General features: G+C 49.4%; 1 protein-coding gene across 2 annotated transcripts in view; it reads right to left on the bottom strand.

Moving 5' to 3' along the window:
• Window positions 1-13,052, bottom strand: part of ASXL2 (ASXL transcriptional regulator 2) — a 127,106-nt gene extending 114,054 nt beyond the window's left edge. For both annotated transcript variants that reach the window (XM_064448401.1, XM_064448402.1), the window contains exon 1: window positions 12,817-13,052. In XM_064448401.1, coding sequence (XP_064304471.1) covers window positions 12,817-13,044 — 228 coding nt within the window. In that variant the 5' untranslated portion in view covers window positions 13,045-13,052. The remainder of the gene's footprint in view (window positions 1-12,816) is intronic.
• Between the last annotated feature and the right edge of the window lie 8,324 nt (window positions 13,053-21,376).

Genomic DNA, 21,376 nt, shown 5'->3' with positions numbered 1-21,376 from the left:
AGCTTCTTCCCATCCAATAACTCCCAGTTCCAACAAGCCATGAACATAGTGGTTTTGTAAGTCGCTACTCCAAGCTTCCAAACGAAGCGATGTTTTATACCAAGAAATTGATCTCTCCCACCTTTCCATTCTTCTGTATTCCTGTACGAGTAGCACATAGACACCCATGCTCTCCACGTGTGTTGGCACAAGTCTTTCACATTTTTAACCCCTCCCCAGCACCCGGTGCAGAACGAGCAGACCACCCAGGACCCCATGTGTCCTATTCACACGTGTTTTAGGGCAGCATCAGCACAAAACCCAGACAGCTACAAGGCATTATTCAGACTGCACAGCTCCACGACGTTCCTTCGGTTACACAGCAAAAAGTGTGGCAGAAGTACAGAGAAAACTCAAGATAAGGTGTACAAGAGGTTTCCTGGTGAAGGAAACGGAGGGATAAGCAGGTTTCACACCAGACACCGATCTCTCAAAAGCCTTCGCCAAAAAGGCCAAGGGGTGGGAAGCCCACAGGGACAGAAGGCAGAAGACAAGGAGCCATCACTCACTTCCACGCAGATGTAGTGGAAAACAGTAAGGTCGCTGCAGCTCCAGCTTTTGAAATACCCACAAAACAAGACACTAAAAAGATGAAAGATGACCCTGAAAGGCAGGGCTAACTGGGGCCACTGGATTTCCACGTTCAAGTAACCACAGGAGATACAGGTAGATAACTTGAACCAGGGCGGCTTGTTTGGAGGATATTGTTTCTCCACATTCCTTTCCCTAGAGCAGAGGGGAAACCTTAACGCTCCTTCCTTCCTTTTAAGACTAGAGAACATTCAGCTGTATACAGCTCTAGAAGAGACGTATGGTCAAAGATGGGCAGGAAGTCTCAGCGGCCCAAAACATCAAAGTAAAAGGCATTTGAAGTAGATTAGCTGCTTGGTGAAGGGAAGTACAGTATTTAGAGAACTGTGTAAATAAAAAGTTTGTTACTGGAGTTAAGTGCTCATCTACAACTCGAGCTTTGTCAGAAAAAAATAGCTTTTTTTGCAGAATTCATATTTGCAGAGCAAGGAGGTGAAAATCCCCAGCAGAAGTAAGATAAGGTAAGGTAACCCCCTGCAAACACTTTCAGCATATGGAAATTAAGAAAAAACAACATTTTGAGCGTGTTTCAGGTGGCACTCCAAGATTTAAGACAGCCACTGATAACAGCCAGGGCTCTACGTGCACTTTGCCACGTGGTTTTTGGGTTGGTAATTCACCGTACGTCCCAAAGCAAGGAGGCCAAATGCAAAGATGTGGGTGTTTTACTTCAGCTGCCCTTCCAAAACAGATGTTTACTTAGCGAAAGAAAAACCATCCAAGTTCAGGCATGAATGAAAATCTTGCCGACTAAGGGTAAGCCCATTACTGCAACAACACTGCTGATGAGACAATTTTCTTTGCCATTTTCTGAACAGCTCTGGTGTTGGAAGGTTGAACAAGAAGGTCAGATGGAAATGGCTGCAAGGAGGCGAGCAAAGACCCTGAAGACCTTAGCTGCCTATTAAAGATTTCACGAGACAGAAGGAGACTTCAAGTGACGGTGTGCGTTAATACTTTAAAACAGAGATGATCTAGCTCAGCGAGACTTTAATCTTGGGTGAAACCTTTAAACCTTACTATTCTAATGGCAGACAAGTCATTCATACAACCTGCACCCAAAGCGTTTCATGTTTTCCTTCCCACTAGCTCCTGAAAGTTAAATTAAGTGATGTTATGACAGTATGACGACTTTTTCATGGCAGTAAGGATGGGATCAAACCTTCAATGCGGGTTAAGGAGAGCTGAATTAATTCTGGCTGATATCCACGCTTGGGTGAGGGCAAAGACTGTGCCATTTAATTTCCATGACAAAGCACATCAGAAGTCATTTGCTGACCCTCTGCCACCAGAGGAGCTATGCCCACATCGCATAAAGGCTAAGTAGGCTTCAGATGCAGCATTTCCAGAAGTACACTGACATTTAGTATGACTGTATAGGAGAAAGTGGAACTACATTTATACGGCACATACTTTAAAGAAGGACTGCTGCAGGAGCCCCTCGACACTCACTCGGTCCGATGGTGGGCTGCTAACAAGAAAGAAATGCTGAAGACAGACATGAGGTAAACCCTGGCAACTGAAGCGGACGTAATCCAAATCCAAGCCTTTCAAAGTGTTTGCACCGTGCACCGAGTCCTTGGCTGGAGCCGACTCCGGAGGAACCCTGCTTAGAAGCCTGTGGACTCCCAAGACGACAGCGATGAGCCATTTTCAACCCTTCCCCTTGCTCTGTGGATTATTTCTGCAGAAGTCACTGGAAGCAGCGGTAAGACAGGGTTGTGGCAATGCCCAAATCCAGGCAGGCCTGTTCCAAGGGCAGCTCGAGAATCACAGGCTCTAGAGCTGATGCCCCGGGTGACAGCGGAGCAAAGTCCTCAGAGGTGTATGGGGACACCGTATTCCACTGGATGGACAGTGCACGAGCCCAGCTCGTGCTCCCAGCTCCAGCAGGGAGACTCCATCCATCTGACGCATCATCTGCCAGCTCTGCTAAAAGCTTCATGTTTGAAATGCTTCTTTAATGAAGAAGTGACTGTCATTTTCCAACATGGCTCAGCTGAAGCGCCCACCACCTGCCAGAGGTGAACAGGATCAGCGTAGTCGGTGCTCTGCGAGTATTACTGGCCATTTACTTGCTAAAGTCTTTTTTGATTGCACAAGCCACCGCTGCCAGGAACACCAGCCTACCGCAGCTTTTCAGCGGCCACAAATCGCCCAACACGAGCCGCTTGTGCATCTCGTGCCAGAAAGTGCAGGGGAAAAGAGGAGTAAAGGAGTTTTGTTGATCTCGGGGGATGCTCTGTTGGGACAGAGGCAGACCGAGCTCAGAAAAAGCTTCTGAATGGCAAAACTGCAAGTCATAAGAGATAATGTTTATTGCTGCATCTTATAAGAGGTTTAAGAGCAAATTCAAGTTTCCCCACATGAGAAGCAGGGAAGAAAGAACTCTTCCCAGCAGAACACTAATTGCATGACTCGCCAGAAGAAGAATATGGACATTTTTACATAGTGATCTTATCAAATCAATTCTGAATCCTGAATCCAGTAAAACACAAGTCAGTGCACTCAGACTCCAGCAGAGCCAGCACAGTGATTAGAAGGAAAGACAGTGCCTAATATCCATACAGCCACTGAAAAGTTTTAGAAGAACACTGAGCTCCCAGCCATGCCATTGCAGCACTTTGTGCTCTTGAAAATAGTTTTAATCTGCCCAAAGAGAGAAGTTCAGAAGCTCAGTTCCTGCCCCAAAGTTGCATCATTGCAATGACATCAGTAGGGTTTCCTGGTTGGAAGTGACCAGTGGTCACATCAGTTTGGCCTAGAGTGAACAAAAATGCATGTAAGCAAGGATTCCTTTCGATGTTCTTACCTGGAACTACTGCAGAACCACGTGCAATCAAATTATTGTCCTTATGCGAGGCAATGTTTATGCTCGCAAAGGTACAGCTGTGGCCCTTAGCTTGACCGAGCTCTCTTATGCTCTCAGGTTCTTACAGTTAAACTTTCCTGAAGATAAAAAAGCATACTGAACCCATGGGAGAGCTGACAAACAGACCCTAAGCCTGTTGCTACTGATTTTTTTTAATATACTGCAGCGGGGGGGAAAAAAGGCAAATTCTTTTATTTTAAACAAAGTTCATGTAAGTACATCACCCATCTGGCTGAATAATTCCACGCACACTTCCTGAAGCTGCAGAGTCTATAGGTACATACTTGGCTTTAACCAGGCAAATAAATCCACGCTAAGTTGAGAAGAATCAGGAAGTTTATTGTGCACATTTATAATCACACCGTACACTTCTTTAGAAGAGCCAACACTAAACTCTTACAAAATTAGATCACATTTCAGTGTCTAAAAGATACCCAGCTCTAAAACAACTGCCTTAGCAGGGCTGCCATTTCCCCTCTAAGGGAATATGATAGAGTCACAGCCACTTTGTAAGCATTTAAACATGTTACACTACGGCTGCAACAGGCAACACAGAAATACTTCTGCGGGAGAAGAGCAACCCAAACCACACTTTGCAACACTGGACATACGACTTTCCTGGTTTGTTCTAAAATGCGGAGGAAGGACAATAAACACGACCACCCACAGACAGTTATCTAAGTCACCGAGCCCCGATGACTGGATTTGGGTTCCAGCCATTACAACAGGGACCTTTGGTACACATCCGACCGCCGACACGAGGCATTGGCTCAGTATCAGCCTCGGCACCACCACCGATACGCGGCAGCCCGCGGACCTCTGCAAGACTATTCAGACCTTGGTGCTCGGCCATCCCGTCAGTTTAGCATTGACCTCGTCACCTGCTTATCCAGCCTGTGTCTCACCAGCTTGGTCACAAGGATATGAGGGGAAAAATCACACCAAAAGCCATGTTAAAGGCAAGACAAACACCATCCCCTGCTCTGTCCTCCACCAGAGCCAGCCACCTCACCACCTTACCTTTGGAAAGCCCACACTGGATGTCCCAAACAAAATATTCCTCTCCTACATGCAAAAGGAGGCAGCTTCCAGGAGCATTTGTTCCATACCTTCCCAAGGACCCAAATAAGGATGACCAGGCCTATTTGCCCACATCCTCCTTCTCACCCTTTTGAATATAAGCCTTATGTTGTCCCTCTTCCACTCACAAGCTTTCCCCAGTCACCACAGCCCTTCATAGACAATAAAGAATCAACTTGCAATCACGTTGGCCCGTTCCTTCAGCACACCAGGAAATTCTTTTGTTTACACAGAAAAGCAGGAAACTCTTCTAGCGGCCTGAAGTTGAAGTAAATACTTAACACCAATCCACACCAGGCCGTATTGGGTCTTGGTGGGCCTTCTGTGCGAGTAGCTAGCATCCCAACATCCCAGGAGGCAGCTCTCCCATTCTCCATGCTGCTTGGCACTTCCAAAATAAGAGGAGTTTCCACGTATTTAGTAACCCACAACAGATTTCTGCAAGCCTTCAGCATCCACAACATCCTGCAAAAGCAAGTTCCACAGCTTACAGCTCCCGCCACGCTCTCCGAACACGAGGCTGGCACATGGCACTTGCCACCCCTTGGCTTCTGCACTGAAACGGAGCGAACATCGCACCACTGGAGGGTTTTCTTTAAAAAAACAGGTATAATCTTACTGCCATAGCTATCAAGTGATAAGCTTACATGCTTAGTCCTCCAAATCTGCATCTCTAGTCAACCCACAACAGCAGTACTGCTCTACTTCTCTCTAAAGCAGAGTTTCATAGCGTCTGCAGGACACAAGCGGTAGGCACGACTATCCAATTTCACACGTTTTATTTGAACAGCTATTCAGTAACAGTGAGAGTATTTTTGGTACATCCTACTGAAGCTGCCTCATTTGGCACATGAATTCAGATCAGACCTCTGAGAAGATCCCACAGCTGGTTACAGCAGAGATGTTTTAGAGGCACAGCAAGAATTAGACCTAATGTTTTGGCTTTTCTTGGCCCTCTATTTTTACTCCTCCAAACAAACAGTTTAAGCTAGCCACATAAGCAGAAAACCTCACAACCATATTAAAAAAAAAAAAATCAACCCAGATATATCAAGCATCTGCTTTGGGTGTGTTTTAACACCCATTGTTGGCAATGGATGCACACACAGAACTGAACCCAAAAGCCACAGGACGAGCTTCATTCAGCACTGGCATATTTGGGCGGTAACACCCACCTCTCGCACCCACGTTATCATAGTTTGAACTCTGCTCAGGAGAGCGCTCGCGGTGCTGGCTCTCGGGTGCCTCCGCTTGCTGTGCTCACCCTCCAGAGCAGCTAGTGGAAAAGGCAACAGATTCTCTTTGGACGAGGCCAGAGGAGCACCTTTTAGTTCAGAGCACATCCAAGTACGCAACAGGCAGTAGCTAAAGTTCAGCCCTGAGGATCAAACCCGAGCCGCCCCGATGCTGCAGCACGCACAGCACCGGTATCAACCCCTCCTCACCACCGATTTCCCTCCGCAGGGTGATTTTATCACTCCACGCTTCTTGCTAATGCGAAGAGCGCTTGGTGCACGAAAAGACAGACTGTGCATCACGGGTTTTGAACACAAAGTATTTGAATCTCCCCTTTTTTGTAGAAAAAGCTTACAGGATATCCAGAATCCAACTACATTTTCGTAAAGGATTATTCTTCCATTTCTTTAGGACGCTTGACAGTGTGCTGGTAACTACACAGTGGTTAGGTTCATTTTCACCATCTTCTGCAGATGCTGCAAAGACCATATCCGGGAAACAAAACTGGCTTTTGTTCTTTAACAGTCTCATTTGGAAAAGCCTTGTACAAGAAATGCTCAAGTCGTGCTTGCACATCTATGTGTCTCAGCTGATTTGAAAGCAGACCACAACTTTTGCAGAAAAGCCATTTCAGTGCTCTTGCAGCTTTAGAGTTGAGCTCAGTCAAGGAAGCCTGCACAATACCTTTAAATCCCTCCATGCTAAAGTAATGTTAACAAGAGACCAAGCAAAAGCATATCTAAGCTGTGCAGGAGTATCAATACCTAAACTGCAGTTATTGTTTTAAATAAGAACAGAAATAAAACACATCTGAGAGCCTTCAGTAGCACTGAGTTTTTCTACTGGAACAGAGAACAAGGTGAACAGTTGCCCGAACCGCCGGCGCTGAGCGGCACTCGCGGCGGGGCCGCGATGCTCTGCAGCTGGCGGGGGTTCCCCGCCTGGCACCGCCGCTCTCCGTTTCCTCTTCTGGGTCGCACGGCTGCGCTGGGTGCTCACGCATCTGCCAGCGCCCTGCTTTGCGGGGGGGAAACAACACTCCAAGATTTTACCAAGGGTTTACCAAAGATGGTTTGGGACAGACGGACTCCGCTGCCCTCAAGCCAAGAGCCAGCTCCCTCAGGTATCTTTTAAAAAAAAAAGTTGTACTAATACCAGTAAAATTAGCCACGCCTTAGCACAGCATTGCATCGTCAGCCCTGTGGCCCAGCTACGAGCTCGCTGAACTCCAGCCACGGCGAGCACAACTGCACATCCAAAGCAGCAGGTCAGTCTATGTGCAATAACTCGCAGGGATTTTGATGCCTTTAAGAGGTTAAAGTTCCTGGCAGGAACACAGGCTTGGAAATTAGTTTTTAAAATGGCAGGCAAATAATTGGATTACCGTGACTGGAAGAAGGGCAGATCCTGTAGTCTGCTGGTTTGCTACAGCTATTACAGTGGATTACTCTGCCACCTCATCCTTTCCAAATTCTATTGCCATATCAGAAGAAATTTTTTAAGCCTCCGTTTGCCTCTTACAGATTCCCAAGAGGAGTTTAAGGCAACTTTCAGTTCACTAGAAGTTCTAGCATCCAGAAGGGTAGATACCAAGAGGATACAACCAACGCTGGGCCAAAACTGAGTTCACGGTTGCAGAGCAATTGCTGACTTTACAGTAAAGTCCTTATTAAAAAAAAAACAAACTTGAAAAAATGCAGGAAAAATACATCCAAGTGCTGTGGTCAGTAAGAGATGTGTATAAGTAGCAAAGAAAACTGCAGCTCTCTGTTAACACACGACAACGTTTGTGCCAACTTTTGTTCAGTCTTGTGCAGCCACGAGTCTGTTTCTCTAGAAACACTGCTAAGGTATTTTCCTGGCTAGCAGGCACGTAGAGACGTCACGTGGCAGAAGGACGCCGTGCAACAGCTTGGTCACCAGAGCGGTGGCTCCCCACCGCACTACGCCTGTCCCGCAGGAGGCTCTGTGAAAGCATTCAACAGACTGACCTTAGCCACGGCTTCTTGTCCTCAGTGGGAGCAGGTCTGGTACCTGGACACAGGCTGAGAACGGGGAAGGAAGCTGTGATGATACTCCAGGGATTAAAAAACAAGAAAACCACCACCAAAAAAGCCTAACACACAGCCACAAACCACCCCCTCAAAAAAAACCAAAAAACAAGAAACCTCCCAGCTTCAGCTACCAGTTCATTTCACAAGACTTGATTAATCATTTAACCTTCTACAGCACTACCTTGCTGAAAAAAAGCCAGTTCTCAGATTCCCCAGGAAAGGCCTGCTGTGCTCCAAATCATCCTCCACAATTTTTCCAACTGAGCGCTCAGACCTCTGAAGGACTGGCGAAATGAAGAAATCTATCTCAGACATCACGTGCGGTTTTTTGTGCGCAGTCAAACCAAGCACCGCTCTTCTCTCGAAGAACACTCTGCGAGCGCACGCAGTTCAGCTCCGCCTGCGAGGGGGCACTTGAAATACGTCGTAGCAAACAGTCAGAGCCGCGTCTGCTGGGCTGATCAGTCCCTCAAACTGATATTTCACTGAATCCTCTAAATTTCTGCATATTTTTGCAGCAGTCTTGGAAAGCTTGCGTATACCTTTGGGTATACGGCTGAGCAAAGGGACTCAGGGACTTGTAGGCAAGCACGCTACTTCTACAGTTTGGATCTTCCCATCCTCTTTTCTGCATCCATCTTAAACAGAAAGCAGGGAACACAGCATCCCTCAGATTCCTACTTCATCTCCCCCAGAAAACAGCACCTTAATAAAAAGCACAGTCTTAATAAAGCCAGCTTGCAAACGCATGCCGTTTGTTTCCCTAACAACCTTTCTATTTGATTTCGCCTTTTGACCCGACTACATTGTCTTCTGACACAGCAGAGGGGCCTGCAAACGCCAGATCGCATCGCATGTTCTGCGCTATCAGTTTCAGAGGCAGAACGTCTTTTCATTTTAATTCTTCAGTCGACAACAGCGATGGAAACAAACCCCTGCAGCAAGAGAGAAACCGGGGTTCACATCACAAGAGCTGCACAGTAACTGCCAGCACCATGACAAGACTCATACTTGGACATCTACGCCTTCCGAGACGCCTACCACAACACGCTTAGCGTCCGTCAGCTTTCCCAAGGGCGTTCTCGCACTGGATTTCCACCCTCCAAAGTCAACAAAGTCGGTTTGGCCCAACAGGAAATCAGCACACAGGAAAAACCGCGGCTGCTGCAGCTCCCTCACACGAACAGGCAGCATAAAAGATTGCATTTTGTGATCCTAGATGACGGGGCAAAGGAGCATTTACAGAGATCACCTCCAGCAGCAGCACTCAGCCCACGCTCACACGGCCCCCATGCCTCGGTACGCAGAGGCTCTATGGCAGAAGACTGTTTTGTCAGGTCACACACGGGGATTTCCCATGAAAAACAAACACCAAATTTCTTCAAACTTGGCACATGACAGCATACATAAACAAAGCACAAAGACAGCCCGTTTGTGGCTCCTATCCAGCAACAGGACTTCTGGTCCGGATCTAAACAGGCCACTAACGCACCGCGACAGCCTGTTTGCCACAGCACTCCATCGCGCAGCAGAGCGCAGGACGGCAGCAGGAAGGCGTGCAGAGCATTGGGCTGTTCTCTGGTTCCCCCCCCGTTCTAGAAAGCTGCATCACAAGGAGCGTGTTAAACATAAGCAAGAAGAATAGCAACAACTGAGACCTCAGCAGTCAAAACAAGGCGCAGAACCTCCCCGCTGCACAACCAAAGCCCCGTTGCCGCATGCACGGCAGCGCCTGCCCCCGTCAACCGCAGCATCAATTCTGTACTACAAGGGTAACGCTCACCCAAATCAGACTAAAGCAAGTGCTACCAAACATTTGCTCTCATCTGCCTGTGCCAGCTTAACAGCCATCAGCAACAGTTTTCTGATAACCACCGGACCGCCACAGCCATGCATTTAAGCTTGGCCCACTCAGGGCATTGCAGGCACCAGCCCCGCTGCCCACGCCATTCAGTTAGCGTGAGGTTCCTGGCACAGATCTGTAAGCAAGATTACGAGTTGAGCCCGGATGCCAGTTTACCATGCAGTTCAAGAGTTAGCTCAGGCCGGCCTGACAAAGGCAGCCTGAACACAGTCATCCGGCTTGGAGGAGAGAGGTTGAGCAGCAGGGACACACACAGACTCTCTGAGATGCCCTTGGGGCCAGAAAACAAGCCCTAAAACTCAAGTTTACCAGTACACATGTAATCTGCCTGGTCTAGTCTTCAGCAGACTAGGCAAATCACGGCTTTTCTTTAGACACTGTCCCATTGGTGTGTCTCTGCAGTTTCGTTGCCCCACCACTGCATCTGAAGGGTATACACCACGTTAGGGACAAATACTGTGTATTTATCTTAAAGTTCTGTACTATTATCTTAAATTCCTGTACTATATAGTATCAGCTTCTCACCTTAATGAAGCTTTTTACTTTAACTGCAGGGACACCCAGCTACTGTCCCAAGAAAAGTCACAAGTTAACAGTCATCTGCAGCTGCAAATTTACTGAATGAGCCAGGAAATAAGAAAAAGGTTGTTTATCAACAGTAACTTCCTCCCTCAACGCGCTGCCCGCATGGGGCACCCTTTCCTTACTTCACACTGCAATTCTGCTCCAATTAGCAGTCCATTTGCTTGAGTCCCAGCAAATCCACCTTATCCATATACCTACCATGGTCCTCCTATCAAACAGGAAGGCCATGCTTCTGCTGCTTATCACCCTGCTTCCAGCTAAGGCAGAACTGCTGCAAAAGATTAAGCTAACTCAAGTAGATATTACTTTGGTGCTCTCCCCTCCCCACATTCCCATCACCTCCCTTGCACTGGAGGACACCTAATCCCAAATACCTGGGTAGGAAGACGAAACTGGCATGAAGCCAGATCAGCACCATAATAACAACGATGGTTTTTCACTGGTTTAGCTCCTTGAATGACCTGCGAGCGGTCATGGGACAGAGAGAGTGAGGAGGCAGCGGGGCAGGGGGAGGGGGGATGGGTGACAAAATTGCCACAGAACCATCAGCTGCGATGACGTTACGCCACTGTTTGGGGACCGCCGCAGCGCGGTTTGCCAGGACAAGCAGGTCTACGGCCAGCTGCCGTCAAAACCTGCAACCCTGATCCCCTTCCCCTGCAGCTCTGTGCTGACCTGCAACTCTCGGGGCTCGCTCCACCGCTCAGCGAGCAAACTAGCTCTGCAAAAGAGCACGGAGACGCAACGCTGCGCTGAAGACAAAATGGAAGGTTTCTCAAGCCTGAGGAAAGTTTTATGTTACCTTTTGGGAGCAGAAGAACATGGTACCCGAGAGCTGCCACGTTTCTTAATGCGGTTTTATAATATACCCTACAAACTTCAACCACCGGCAGCTGAGAAGCCAATACGAGCACACAAGCTAGGACAAGAATCAAAAGACATTATTTCAAACCAAAAACGCAGGGAAACTTTCTGAAGACTGGAGTTTGGCCAGAATATTTTAACACTCCCACTGAATACACAAATAGAAAAAATTGCCAAAAGCGACGTTTTGGCAAGCATTTACTCATCTTTTCCTAGTTTTGGCTGCCTCTTCATGAATCTAGGTGTGCAACCCAGGGGAACGTGTAACCTTCGGTTCTGATAGTTTTCAGTGCAGCTTTTCTAAATATGTCTTTTAGCCTTTAAGTAGATTTTGGAAGAGATCAATGGATGAACAGCAGCACGCTTAGGCTGGAAAAGGCCTGGCCACATTTATACGCTACACTGGAGATTCCTCCACTCTTTCTTCAAAGGAAATTATTTTTTAAAAGGATACACAAAAACATATAGACAAGTACTACTGTGTTCTCCTGTGGGATAGGATCTTATATTCTTAAAATGGTTAACTGCATCATATCTCTTGGAAGAGAGGCAGCTATTTTGATGCCTTTCAAACTGTAAATACACGGTCCAAATAAATTACTATTTATTAAAACAGTTCCTGCAAGTCTCAGCCGCAAATCCCTATTTACATATGCATTTCAGTCAGACTTTTCAAGTCTTGTTTTAACAGATACCTCTTTCAAAATGCTTATGATAGAACTCGAACTCCTCCCCCTCCCCATGAGGTGGATTTGAATCTGCACTGCAAACACGGATCTCTCGGAAGCACGTGCTGTACTCTCACAGCTCAACCCTCCTCTTCAGCTCCTGCAGGTTGCATTTGGCTGGCTTCCCCTCTCCCACGTTTGTCCCACTGCTCAACTTCCCTTTTCTTTTATCCACTCTCTAACAGGCCTGCCCCACAGAGAAACTATCAGTCAATAAATGTCAGATAAACACTAGCCAGTCCGACTTCAAAACAGAGGACTAACAGTCAGACTGGGAAACCAGAAGATAAAAATTCTCCTTTTAGGGTTCGCAGCTCGCTGCCCGAGCCGAGGCGATGCAGCAGCTCCTACCGCAACAAGTTCTGCTGCGTGAGAGACACCGATACACCGAGAACGGCGAAGAAAGCCCCCTCTGTGCGTGCCACTTGTTTGCTAATTTACACCTTCGTTAATCCGAGCATTTCGCAAATAAGAGGTAATCCCTCCCCCACAAAGCTTCCCCTGTACAGTTGTGCCTAGAAACATTAAGAAACTGGAGAACAGGTCAAGATTTTAAAAAATATAATAATAAAAAAACCCTGCCTACGCAAGTGGGCGGCGCTGGGACAAAGTTGCGGGGAGAGACAGGGCAGCAGCTGCACAGACCGTGCGGCGCTTCGCCCCTCCGCTCCGCACCGGGCCCCCCCCGCCCCCCGGGGCCTCACCCCCCCGCCCCCCGGGGCCTCACCCCCCCGCCCCCCGGGGCCTCACCCCCCCGCCACCCCCGCCGCCATCGGGGCCGCCCCCCGCGCCGGCAGCCCCCGCCACCCCGCAGGAGGGAACCCGCAGGGCCCGGAGCGGCCGCGAGGCCTCCGACCCGCCGCCGCGGCCTCCAGCTCCCCCCCGCCGCAGGGCCCCGCGTACCGTCCGGGCGGCCTCTGCCCAGGTCCTGCCCTTCTTCCTGCGACCCTTCTCCCTCATGTCGGACGCGGCGGGGAGCAGCTGACTCCGAGACACCCTGGGGACTCCTCCCAGGCGGGGAGGAAGAGGAGCGGCAGCGGCCCTACGTGCGGGCGGCCCCGAGCGCGGCGGCCCCTGCGCCCGCCGCCGCGGCTGCCATATTGGGCTCCTACTGTAAAGGGCCCCGGTCATGTGACCTCGCCCGCGTGACTCCACCTACTGTACGGGACGCCGGGACGGGGGAGGAGCTTCTCGGCAGAGCCACGCCCCCCTGAGCCGCGCGTGCGCGCTGCCCCGCCCAGCGCGCCTCTGCGCACTGCCTGAGGCGGCGGCGGGGTTTCGTCATGGCGGTCGCGTCCCGCCGCTCGCCCGGAGGCACGGCAGTGCCTGCAGTCAGTCATGCGATCATGGAATCGCCGGGGTTCGAAAGGGCTTCCAGGATCACCAAGTCCAACCCCAACCCAACACCCCCAGGCCTCCCAAACCATGGCCCCAGGTGCCACGGCTGCACGGTGTTTGAACCCCCCCAGGGACGGTGACTCCCCCACCTCTCGGGGCAGCCTGTGCCAGGGCCTGACCCCTCTGGCAGGGAAGGCATTTTCCCTCACACCCAACCCAAACCTCCCCTGACTCAGCCTGGGGCCGGTTCCTCTCGTCCTGTCCCTGGTGCCTTGGGAGCAGAGACCAGCCCCCCCCTCACTCCAGCCCCTCTCAGGCAGCTGCAGAGAGCGAGAAGGGCTCCCCTCAGCCCCCCCTTCTCCAGGCTAAACCCCCCCAGCCCCCCCAGCCGCCCCCCAGCACACTTGTGCTCCAGACCCTGCCCCAGCCCCGCTGCCCTTCTCTGGACACGCTCCAGCCCCTCCAGGCCCTGCTTGTCCCGAGGGGCCCAAACCTGAGCCCAGCACTCGAGGTGGGGCCTCCCCAGGGCCGAGCACAGGGGCCCCATCCCTGCCCGGCTCCTGCTGGCCACACTTGCCGATTCAGTTGCCATGGGGTGACCACCAGCCCACACTGTCCCCCACCTCCCTGTCCCAACAGCCACTAAGAGCCACTGGACCCCCACAGGACCCCCACGCCTGCCCCAGCTTGCCCCCCGGACTCCCAAGCTCAGTCCCTCACCAACCACTGCTTCACAGCTGCGGCATCCACCTACCCGTGTCCCTTCCCTTGCTGCTCACCACCACCCAGCCATAGACTCATAGAGTCATTAAGGTTGGAAAAGACCTCTAAGATGATCAAGTCCAACCGCCAACCATGCACCATTCTGGTGCTACCAAGTACATCTCAACTAACCACACACCTCGCAGCCAGCTGCCACCTAATTGCCATCCCCATTCCTCTCCCCAACACCGGCACCTGCAGTCAGAGCCACTGTCCCCATCCTCTGGCATCAAGCTCCCTCTGCTCACGGTTAACCAGCATCGCAGGTGCGATCTTCCTCCATCAGCACATCCACTCTGCACGCCTCCACTTGCACGGCTGCTACCCTGAGCCGCGGCTCCCCTTGCTCCCTCATCACCCAGCCTGCTGCCCACCAACTAACCTTCTCCTTCACCAACACACTTACCAGGTCTCAGCTGCACTTCTGGCTGTCCCAGCTGACAGCCGTTCTCCCGCAATGCTGCTCCGGATGCTCCCAGTCCCCTTTTCAGCACAGCTGTCCTCCCATCCCACCTCATTGAATCATAGAATCATTAAGGTTGGAAAAAACCTCTAGGATCATCAAGTCCAACCGTAAACCATTGGGGGTCATAAACCTCGTCCTCCAGAGTTATAATCTACTCCCATCTTCTCTCAACCAAAAGCCACTTCAGCCCTTGGAAGCCCCAGGGGACGGTCCCACCCCACCCAGACTTGTGATTTTATTTCCATCTTCTCTCCTGTTAAAGGAGGGATGTCACTGACTGGATAGAAAAACCCCAAAGGATGTACGTCCATGCAGCATCTCAAATAGCTGCTCTTTCCATATCACAGTTTCATAGAAAAATGAGCAGTTTCTCACAGTGTGCAGCATCGTATGTTTCTGTTTCTATGGGATGAGAATGTGGAAAATCGCAGTATGCGCCTGTCTGGGAAAGCCACCATCAGTGAGTACTGTGCCAGGGATAAAAGAAAGTTAAGGCTGGTGTCCTTAAAGGTGTTTGTACACCTTAATTCTCGCAGCACCTTCAGCAGGTTGCAAGGTTGTCTATGACGGCTCTACAGCCAAGCCAAGAGTCATGGGCATAAATGTACAGCATAAATGGTCGTATAGATGACATTGAACTGAGCATCGATGGAAAGGAGCGAGTTCTTGTTATGTCTCTGGAGAAAAAAAAAACAGTTACCGAGGCTGTGGAAGAGGTAAGCCAGTCCAGGATCTGGAATTAAAGACCACTTCTCCACCTCCTAAGTGAATCTCAAACTGACTCGCAGAATTATAGCTTGCTTATTTTACTAAAATGCGATACGGTGCATGCTCCACCCCGTGATGGCAGAGTGGCCCTCAGGACGTACGTTGTGAGCCATAAATTCGTAGAGGTGTTGGCTGGAAGAGACATTAGGAGGTCTCTAGATCAACCTCACCTGAAGCAGCGCTGCCAGCAGCATTGGTTGGATAAAGCCATGTCCAGAAATCATCCAAGCCTGGAGATTCCCCCGCCTGCCTGGGTAATACATGCCCACCTACACCTTCTCAAGGGGTTTTTCCTGCTGCCCAACCTGAACCTCTGAACTGCGGTTTGAGCCGCTGCCCCTCATCACACCCCCGCACCGAGAGCAGTTTGGCTTCACGGCCGTCCTTCACGCAGTAACGGGCTGCTCCTACGGGCCCCGCTTCTCACCTGGCCAAACAAGCCCCAGCCTCTCCTCGTGCGTCGCGTGCCCCAGGACCTCGAGCATCTCGGTAGCCCTGCGCTGGCTGTCTCCAGTTTGTCCCCATCCCTCTTGAACTGGGGGGATCACATATTGAAACTTTATTCAAAGCAAGGCCCCAACAGTGCCAAATACAGGAGAAACAGTAATTTCCCTCTGTCTACCAGTGATGCTTCTCCTCCCGTAGCCAGCATGTGACTTGTCTGATTTGTGGTGAGGTCGCACCATTGGCTCATGCCCAACTATCTGACCTTCTTCTCTGGGCTCCTCAAGTCCGTAACTGTGAACTTGCCGGGGAGATGAGTTAGGAGGGGGACTGTGCTAACATCGATTCAGCTGTCTATCTGTAATTCACTCTAACTTCCAGGGTTTTAAGAGAGAAAAAGTGCACATTTTGGATAAAGTAAGAACAGACGTTCATCCAGTGAGCTAAGGAAACATTTGCGGAGTAAGATAATCACCTATTAATTGATTCATCTTAAGTATGCGAGCCGCCTTGTTATTCCGCTCAGGATTTACATTAAGCCTGGAGTTCGGAACCTTCAGTTTCCATCTGAAGGTCAGTTAATTTCCAAACTGGAAGTCAGACAAGCTGGAAGATATTAATTGGTGGCTTTTTGATTGACAAATGACGTGGCCACAGCCCCAAGCAGCCCTATCTGATAGCAACTGACCGCAGGAAAGGGCAGAGTAGGAATATAAACATTTTCTGCAAAATTATACAGAAAATGCAAAGTTTTTAAGAGGATAGGTGAGGGGGGCACTTACCCCAATTATGTAAACACAACTTTAAAATCTTTATTTAAGAGGTTTTAGGTTATGACCGTTTTACTCCTTCTGCAAATCAGTAGCTGGGGGCTGTCAGCAGGAACCATCTCTGTCAGTTTTAGATGTTCTGCCCTCTTGCTGTGGATTAACAACAAAAATTATTGCAAGTCCTTTAATTCTTAGCAAATCACCTGGCCGTTAGAGCATACAAGTGAGGTTTGGGTACCAAAATGTCTTTAAAAACCAGAATGATTTCACAGGCCCATTTAGGGCTTTCTCTGCTCTGACAAAGAGGCCAGATTCAATTAACTCTAGTTAGAATTAGACTAAAAACTTAGGTAAAAAGTAAGTTAACTCCAGCCTCGTCTCCACGTTGCCTTGACTATAGACAACATCTTCAAGTGTAGGGCAACCTGGTCCAAGTCAGGCTCCTGTCATCCCCTCCTATCCTCCCACCTCCTGAAACCAGACCAAAGATACGAGATGAGATATGCGGCCAGAGCACAGAAACAAATACTGAGATCATACTGTCATAAATAGTCACTCGTTACAAACAAATCAGGTACATGGTACTTCATTTACTTAGCTATGGCTGGCACACATCACTGTTTTTATGAATTGCTTTTATTTAACCTAAACAACCAAATAATTAAATAAAAAGAAAACCACAACCTGCACATGCTTCAAAAGCTCAACACACCATTAGTTCTAACTCTTGTCTTTTGAGAGTACCCCTGACGTTTCCAGTCTACTAAACCCCGTTCAGCTGCAGCCATTTGGAACACTACTCAAGAGCCTTGGGCAAGAATCCTGTATCTGGCTAAAAATGCTTGAGAAATTAGTTCTAGTGACAAAGTGTCCTTTGCAACTTACCAGGTCATTGAATTCAGTATTTCTGGGGGACCGATCCCCCTACACTATCAAGTTCTTCAAGTAAAGTACGTCAGCCAGTACGGCCGTCCTCTGAATGGGTTGAATCTATACGTCACGCTGGGACACAGAGCCCTGGCCCCAGTTCTCCCCTCCTCATTTGAACCCTACTTGTGGTGACCATTTACAAGTTCAAAGATGGCTTCTGAGCAGGACAGAGTCTGTTTTGCACCTTTGCTGTCAGAACACACCGATGCAGAGACTTTATGTCAGCAGATTCTCAGCACAGCAGAACTATACCATGGGATATAGCACCTGCATCAGGAAGGTCGGTAGTGGGTGTGTAAAATATCTAATATAGCAGCTTTCCTCTCGAGCAAACAGAAATCTCATCCAGGCTGTCACATACTGTACCTCAGCATCCTTCCCCAATGCAGTCATGCCCTGATTATATCCATCCATTTTCGTTTCATCCTTTTCTAGTCCAGAATTACTCTTCCCTGTGTAGCTCTTCACTGGCTCTTCTCACATCAGAAATAAGATCCCTCTCTTCATTTTCAAAAGCTTTCACATCCTACCCTACTTATAACCCTAACATTCACATATATTCCCAAATCCACTCGACTTCTAATGCCAGCCTCCACTGTCCACTTGACTGATTTTCAAACCAGCATATTTCTGCTCCTTAAAAGGCTGCCTCTGTCTCCTACGGCTATCTGTTTTCTTTCCTTTTAGGCTTAGATAGTCGTTGCCCCCTGAACGCGTGCTGTATTTCCGAGGTCACAGGGCAACTCTGCTCTACAAACAAGAGGTCCGAGTTCTATGGCGTGAGTAGCAAATACTTATTGTTTGAGATGGAGCATTAGAAAGCCAGCCCTCAGTTCATGTTTCTTACAGCACAGAGTTGCCATATCCAGCAAATTCATGTCCTGCTTTTCAGTCAGCTGAAAGCTGGACATTGCTGAGCCAAGACTTCATCAATTTTCTCCTGCACTAGTCCCAGTGCAGGGTCTGTAAAGTTCATATGATCCTCCTCTCATCCTGATCAGTTCCTGTGATGGAACAAATCTACATTTTTCAAACACCAGGACAAATGGGATCAGGCATCAAAACTCCTTTCAGAAGACTCTGTTTCTTCTTGTAAGTCATAAAAGCACAACTCCTACAGCTGTGGTCTACCACATTCCCCACATTATTCCCCTTAAAGTATAAAATCAAGGCTAAGTTTGCATGTTGCCCTGTTTACATCCCCCCCATTGGCGCCTCGTGATACATACGAGTTGAAGCAAAGCTAGGCTTTAACATGATTCTTTAGCCTTGTATCTGAGGTGGGAATGTACCTCCAGGAAGAGAATATACTGTATAACTCAGTGGCCATGGCCTGTGCTGCACCCTGGAGCCTGAAAGCTCACCTCCCGAAGTAAAAATAAGTATAAACAGGCACGACTCACCAAGGCATATCTTTTATTATTATCATTATTATTATTACTACTACATCTACTGTACCACAGTTTCCTTGTTCAGAGGAGCATGTAAAGCACACACACACTGCACTGGTACAGGCTGGAGGGGACCTGCTGGAGAGCGGCTCTGCTGAGAGGCCCTGGGGGTGCTGGGGGGCAGCGAGGTGACCCTGAGCCAGCACCGGGCCCTTGGGGCCAAGGGGGCCAGCGGTGCCCTGGGGGGCATGGAAAGGCGTGTGGGCAGCAGGGCGAGGGAGGTTCTCCTCCCCCTCTGCTCTGCCCCAGTGAGGCCACATCTGGGGGGCTGCGGCCAGTTCTGGGCCCCCCAGTGCAAGAAGGGCAGGGAACTGCTGGAGCAAGGCCAGCGCAGAGCTGCCAAGGGGATCAGGGGCTGGAGCATCTCCCTCGTGAGGAAAGGCTGGGAGACCTGGGTCTGTTCAGCCTGGAGAAGAGAAGGCTGAGGGGGGATCTCATCAGTGCCTATAAATATCTGAAGGGCGGGTGTCAGGGGGATGGGGTCGGGCTCTTTTCAGTGGTGCCCAACGCCAGGCCAAGGGGCCACGGGCACAAGCTGGAACACGGGAAGTTCCCCCTGAACATGAGGACAAACCCCTTCCCTGTGCGGGTGCCAGAGCAGGGGCACAGGCTGCCCAGAGAGGCTGTGGGGTCCCTTCCCTGGAGACATTCACCCCCCGCCTGGACGCGGCCCTGTGCCCCTGCTCTGGGGGTGCCTGCTCCAGCAGGGGGTGGGACGGGGTGAGCTCCAGAGGGCCCTTCCAGCCCCTACTGTTCTGTGATCCTGTGATTCTGTGATAAAGCCAAGGCACATAAAGCTGGTTTTAGAAGTAAAGCCGGTAGCTGTTATGAGGAGATAAAGTTAAAAAAAACCCCAACAACCCAGAATGAAAAACCCCAGACCAACCCCTGGTCAGCAAGTAAAGAGGGGAACTTGCTGCCCAGGAAGTCTCAGCACATCACCAGGACAGAAGAGCTCTCTGTGCTCCCCAGGGAGCATCTACAGCTGCACAGAGGAACTCCTGCTCCGCCGCCTGCGCAGAAGTGCCCGCTCACAGCTGATACCGAGTGCTGTCGGGAGCAAAATGAGTCTGCCCTTCAAATGCTTCCGCTGAGGCTTGAATAAAACTACCCAAGACTTTCCTGGGGAAAATAATTTGCTCCACCAGCTTTCTTAACTGTGAAGACTCCCCTCTCACTCTTCCCACTCAAAAGAGATTACCACAAGGATTTATGTGTTAAAAAAAAAACCCCAAGAGGGTCATTGATTCGACTCGGAGCCTGTTAGATAAAATTCTGCCCCTCAAAGTATCTTGATATTTACCATCTCCTTACGGCTTCAGTCAACAGGATAACATGTTCTAGCATTCACCATTCACACTCTTTTGTACCCGGGTAACGGTTTGCTGTATGGGTGTGGTGAAACCCACCATTTTTAGCTCTTCCAAGAAAAATCTGCTTAGGGCATGACTGTGTCCAGCCGGGTAAAAGATTGACAGGAGCTGGGCACTGGGAGCCACAGCTGCAGCCGCGATGAGATCATCAGTTTCAGCCAGCTGAAAACTGCCTTTGCTTTATTCTATTGCTTTAGCGTAATGCTCCAAACATGCTCAGAAACCCCAAATCTGCCAGTCGAACAAAAGCTCTTCCAAAGAATTTTGTTTCTTTGCTCCTACCCAAAGATCAGTATCACGTTTCCCTGACAGTTTATCATAGCGCTAGGCAACGCCTACAGGCTGACAGGAGCCCGGTTTGATACTGCTCGAAGGTCAGAGGACTGATACCAGTTGTTTTGGCTTCTTTTACCTGAACGCCTGCACTCTGCCGGTTTGCTAGTGTGCCTTGGTGCGGTATGGCCGTACCTGCAGACTCTTCCAGGAGCAGGACGCTCTTCACCCACCTTGCTTTCCTTCTAATACATTGTTTGACTCCCACCTGCTTTTAATGACACGCATGCGGACGACGTTAGCTAAAAAAGCCTGTTCCGATGACAGTCGTTAAGATCTTTGCATACAATGCGCTCATCTGAAAGCGTGGCTTGCCCTGGATTTGCACCTGTGCCAAGCTGAGCGTAAAACACCACCAAATCAAGAGTTTGCCTTTCTAGAGGCGAATGGTGTACCAGCAGGGGCGCCGGGAAAAAGCTAACAACAGACAGACAAAAACCCCAGCAGCCTGCTAAAAATGAAACAAGGCTACAATTTATTGTTTGTGAAGTTTTAAGATGTGCTTTGGGCATTTTTCAACTCCGTTTCTGTTATTTCAAGGGGTATAAAATTATTTCCATGTAAGATAAAATATTGAAGCTCAAATTATTATCCAGCCTTATTCTTCATGACCATGGCTTTTAGCAGGGTATCTCAATGTTGCAAGACTTAGAATCAGTTCGTGATTAGCAGATTAATTTTTAGATGTCACTTTTTCACAAGTACTAGCAAAAGGCAGTAGAAATCGAGAATCTTTTTTGCTCCTTATCCATTTTTTGTTGCTTCCTCTTACTTGTTGGAGAGCCTCCAGAGAGGCTGACTCGCTAGCCTTGCTTCCCTGCCGTGCGA

This window comes from Phalacrocorax carbo, chromosome 3 (assembly GCF_963921805.1).
Source record: "Phalacrocorax carbo chromosome 3, bPhaCar2.1, whole genome shotgun sequence".
NCBI lineage: Eukaryota > Metazoa > Chordata > Aves > Suliformes > Phalacrocoracidae > Phalacrocorax > Phalacrocorax carbo.
This window is presented reverse-complemented; position numbering and strand designations above follow the sequence as displayed.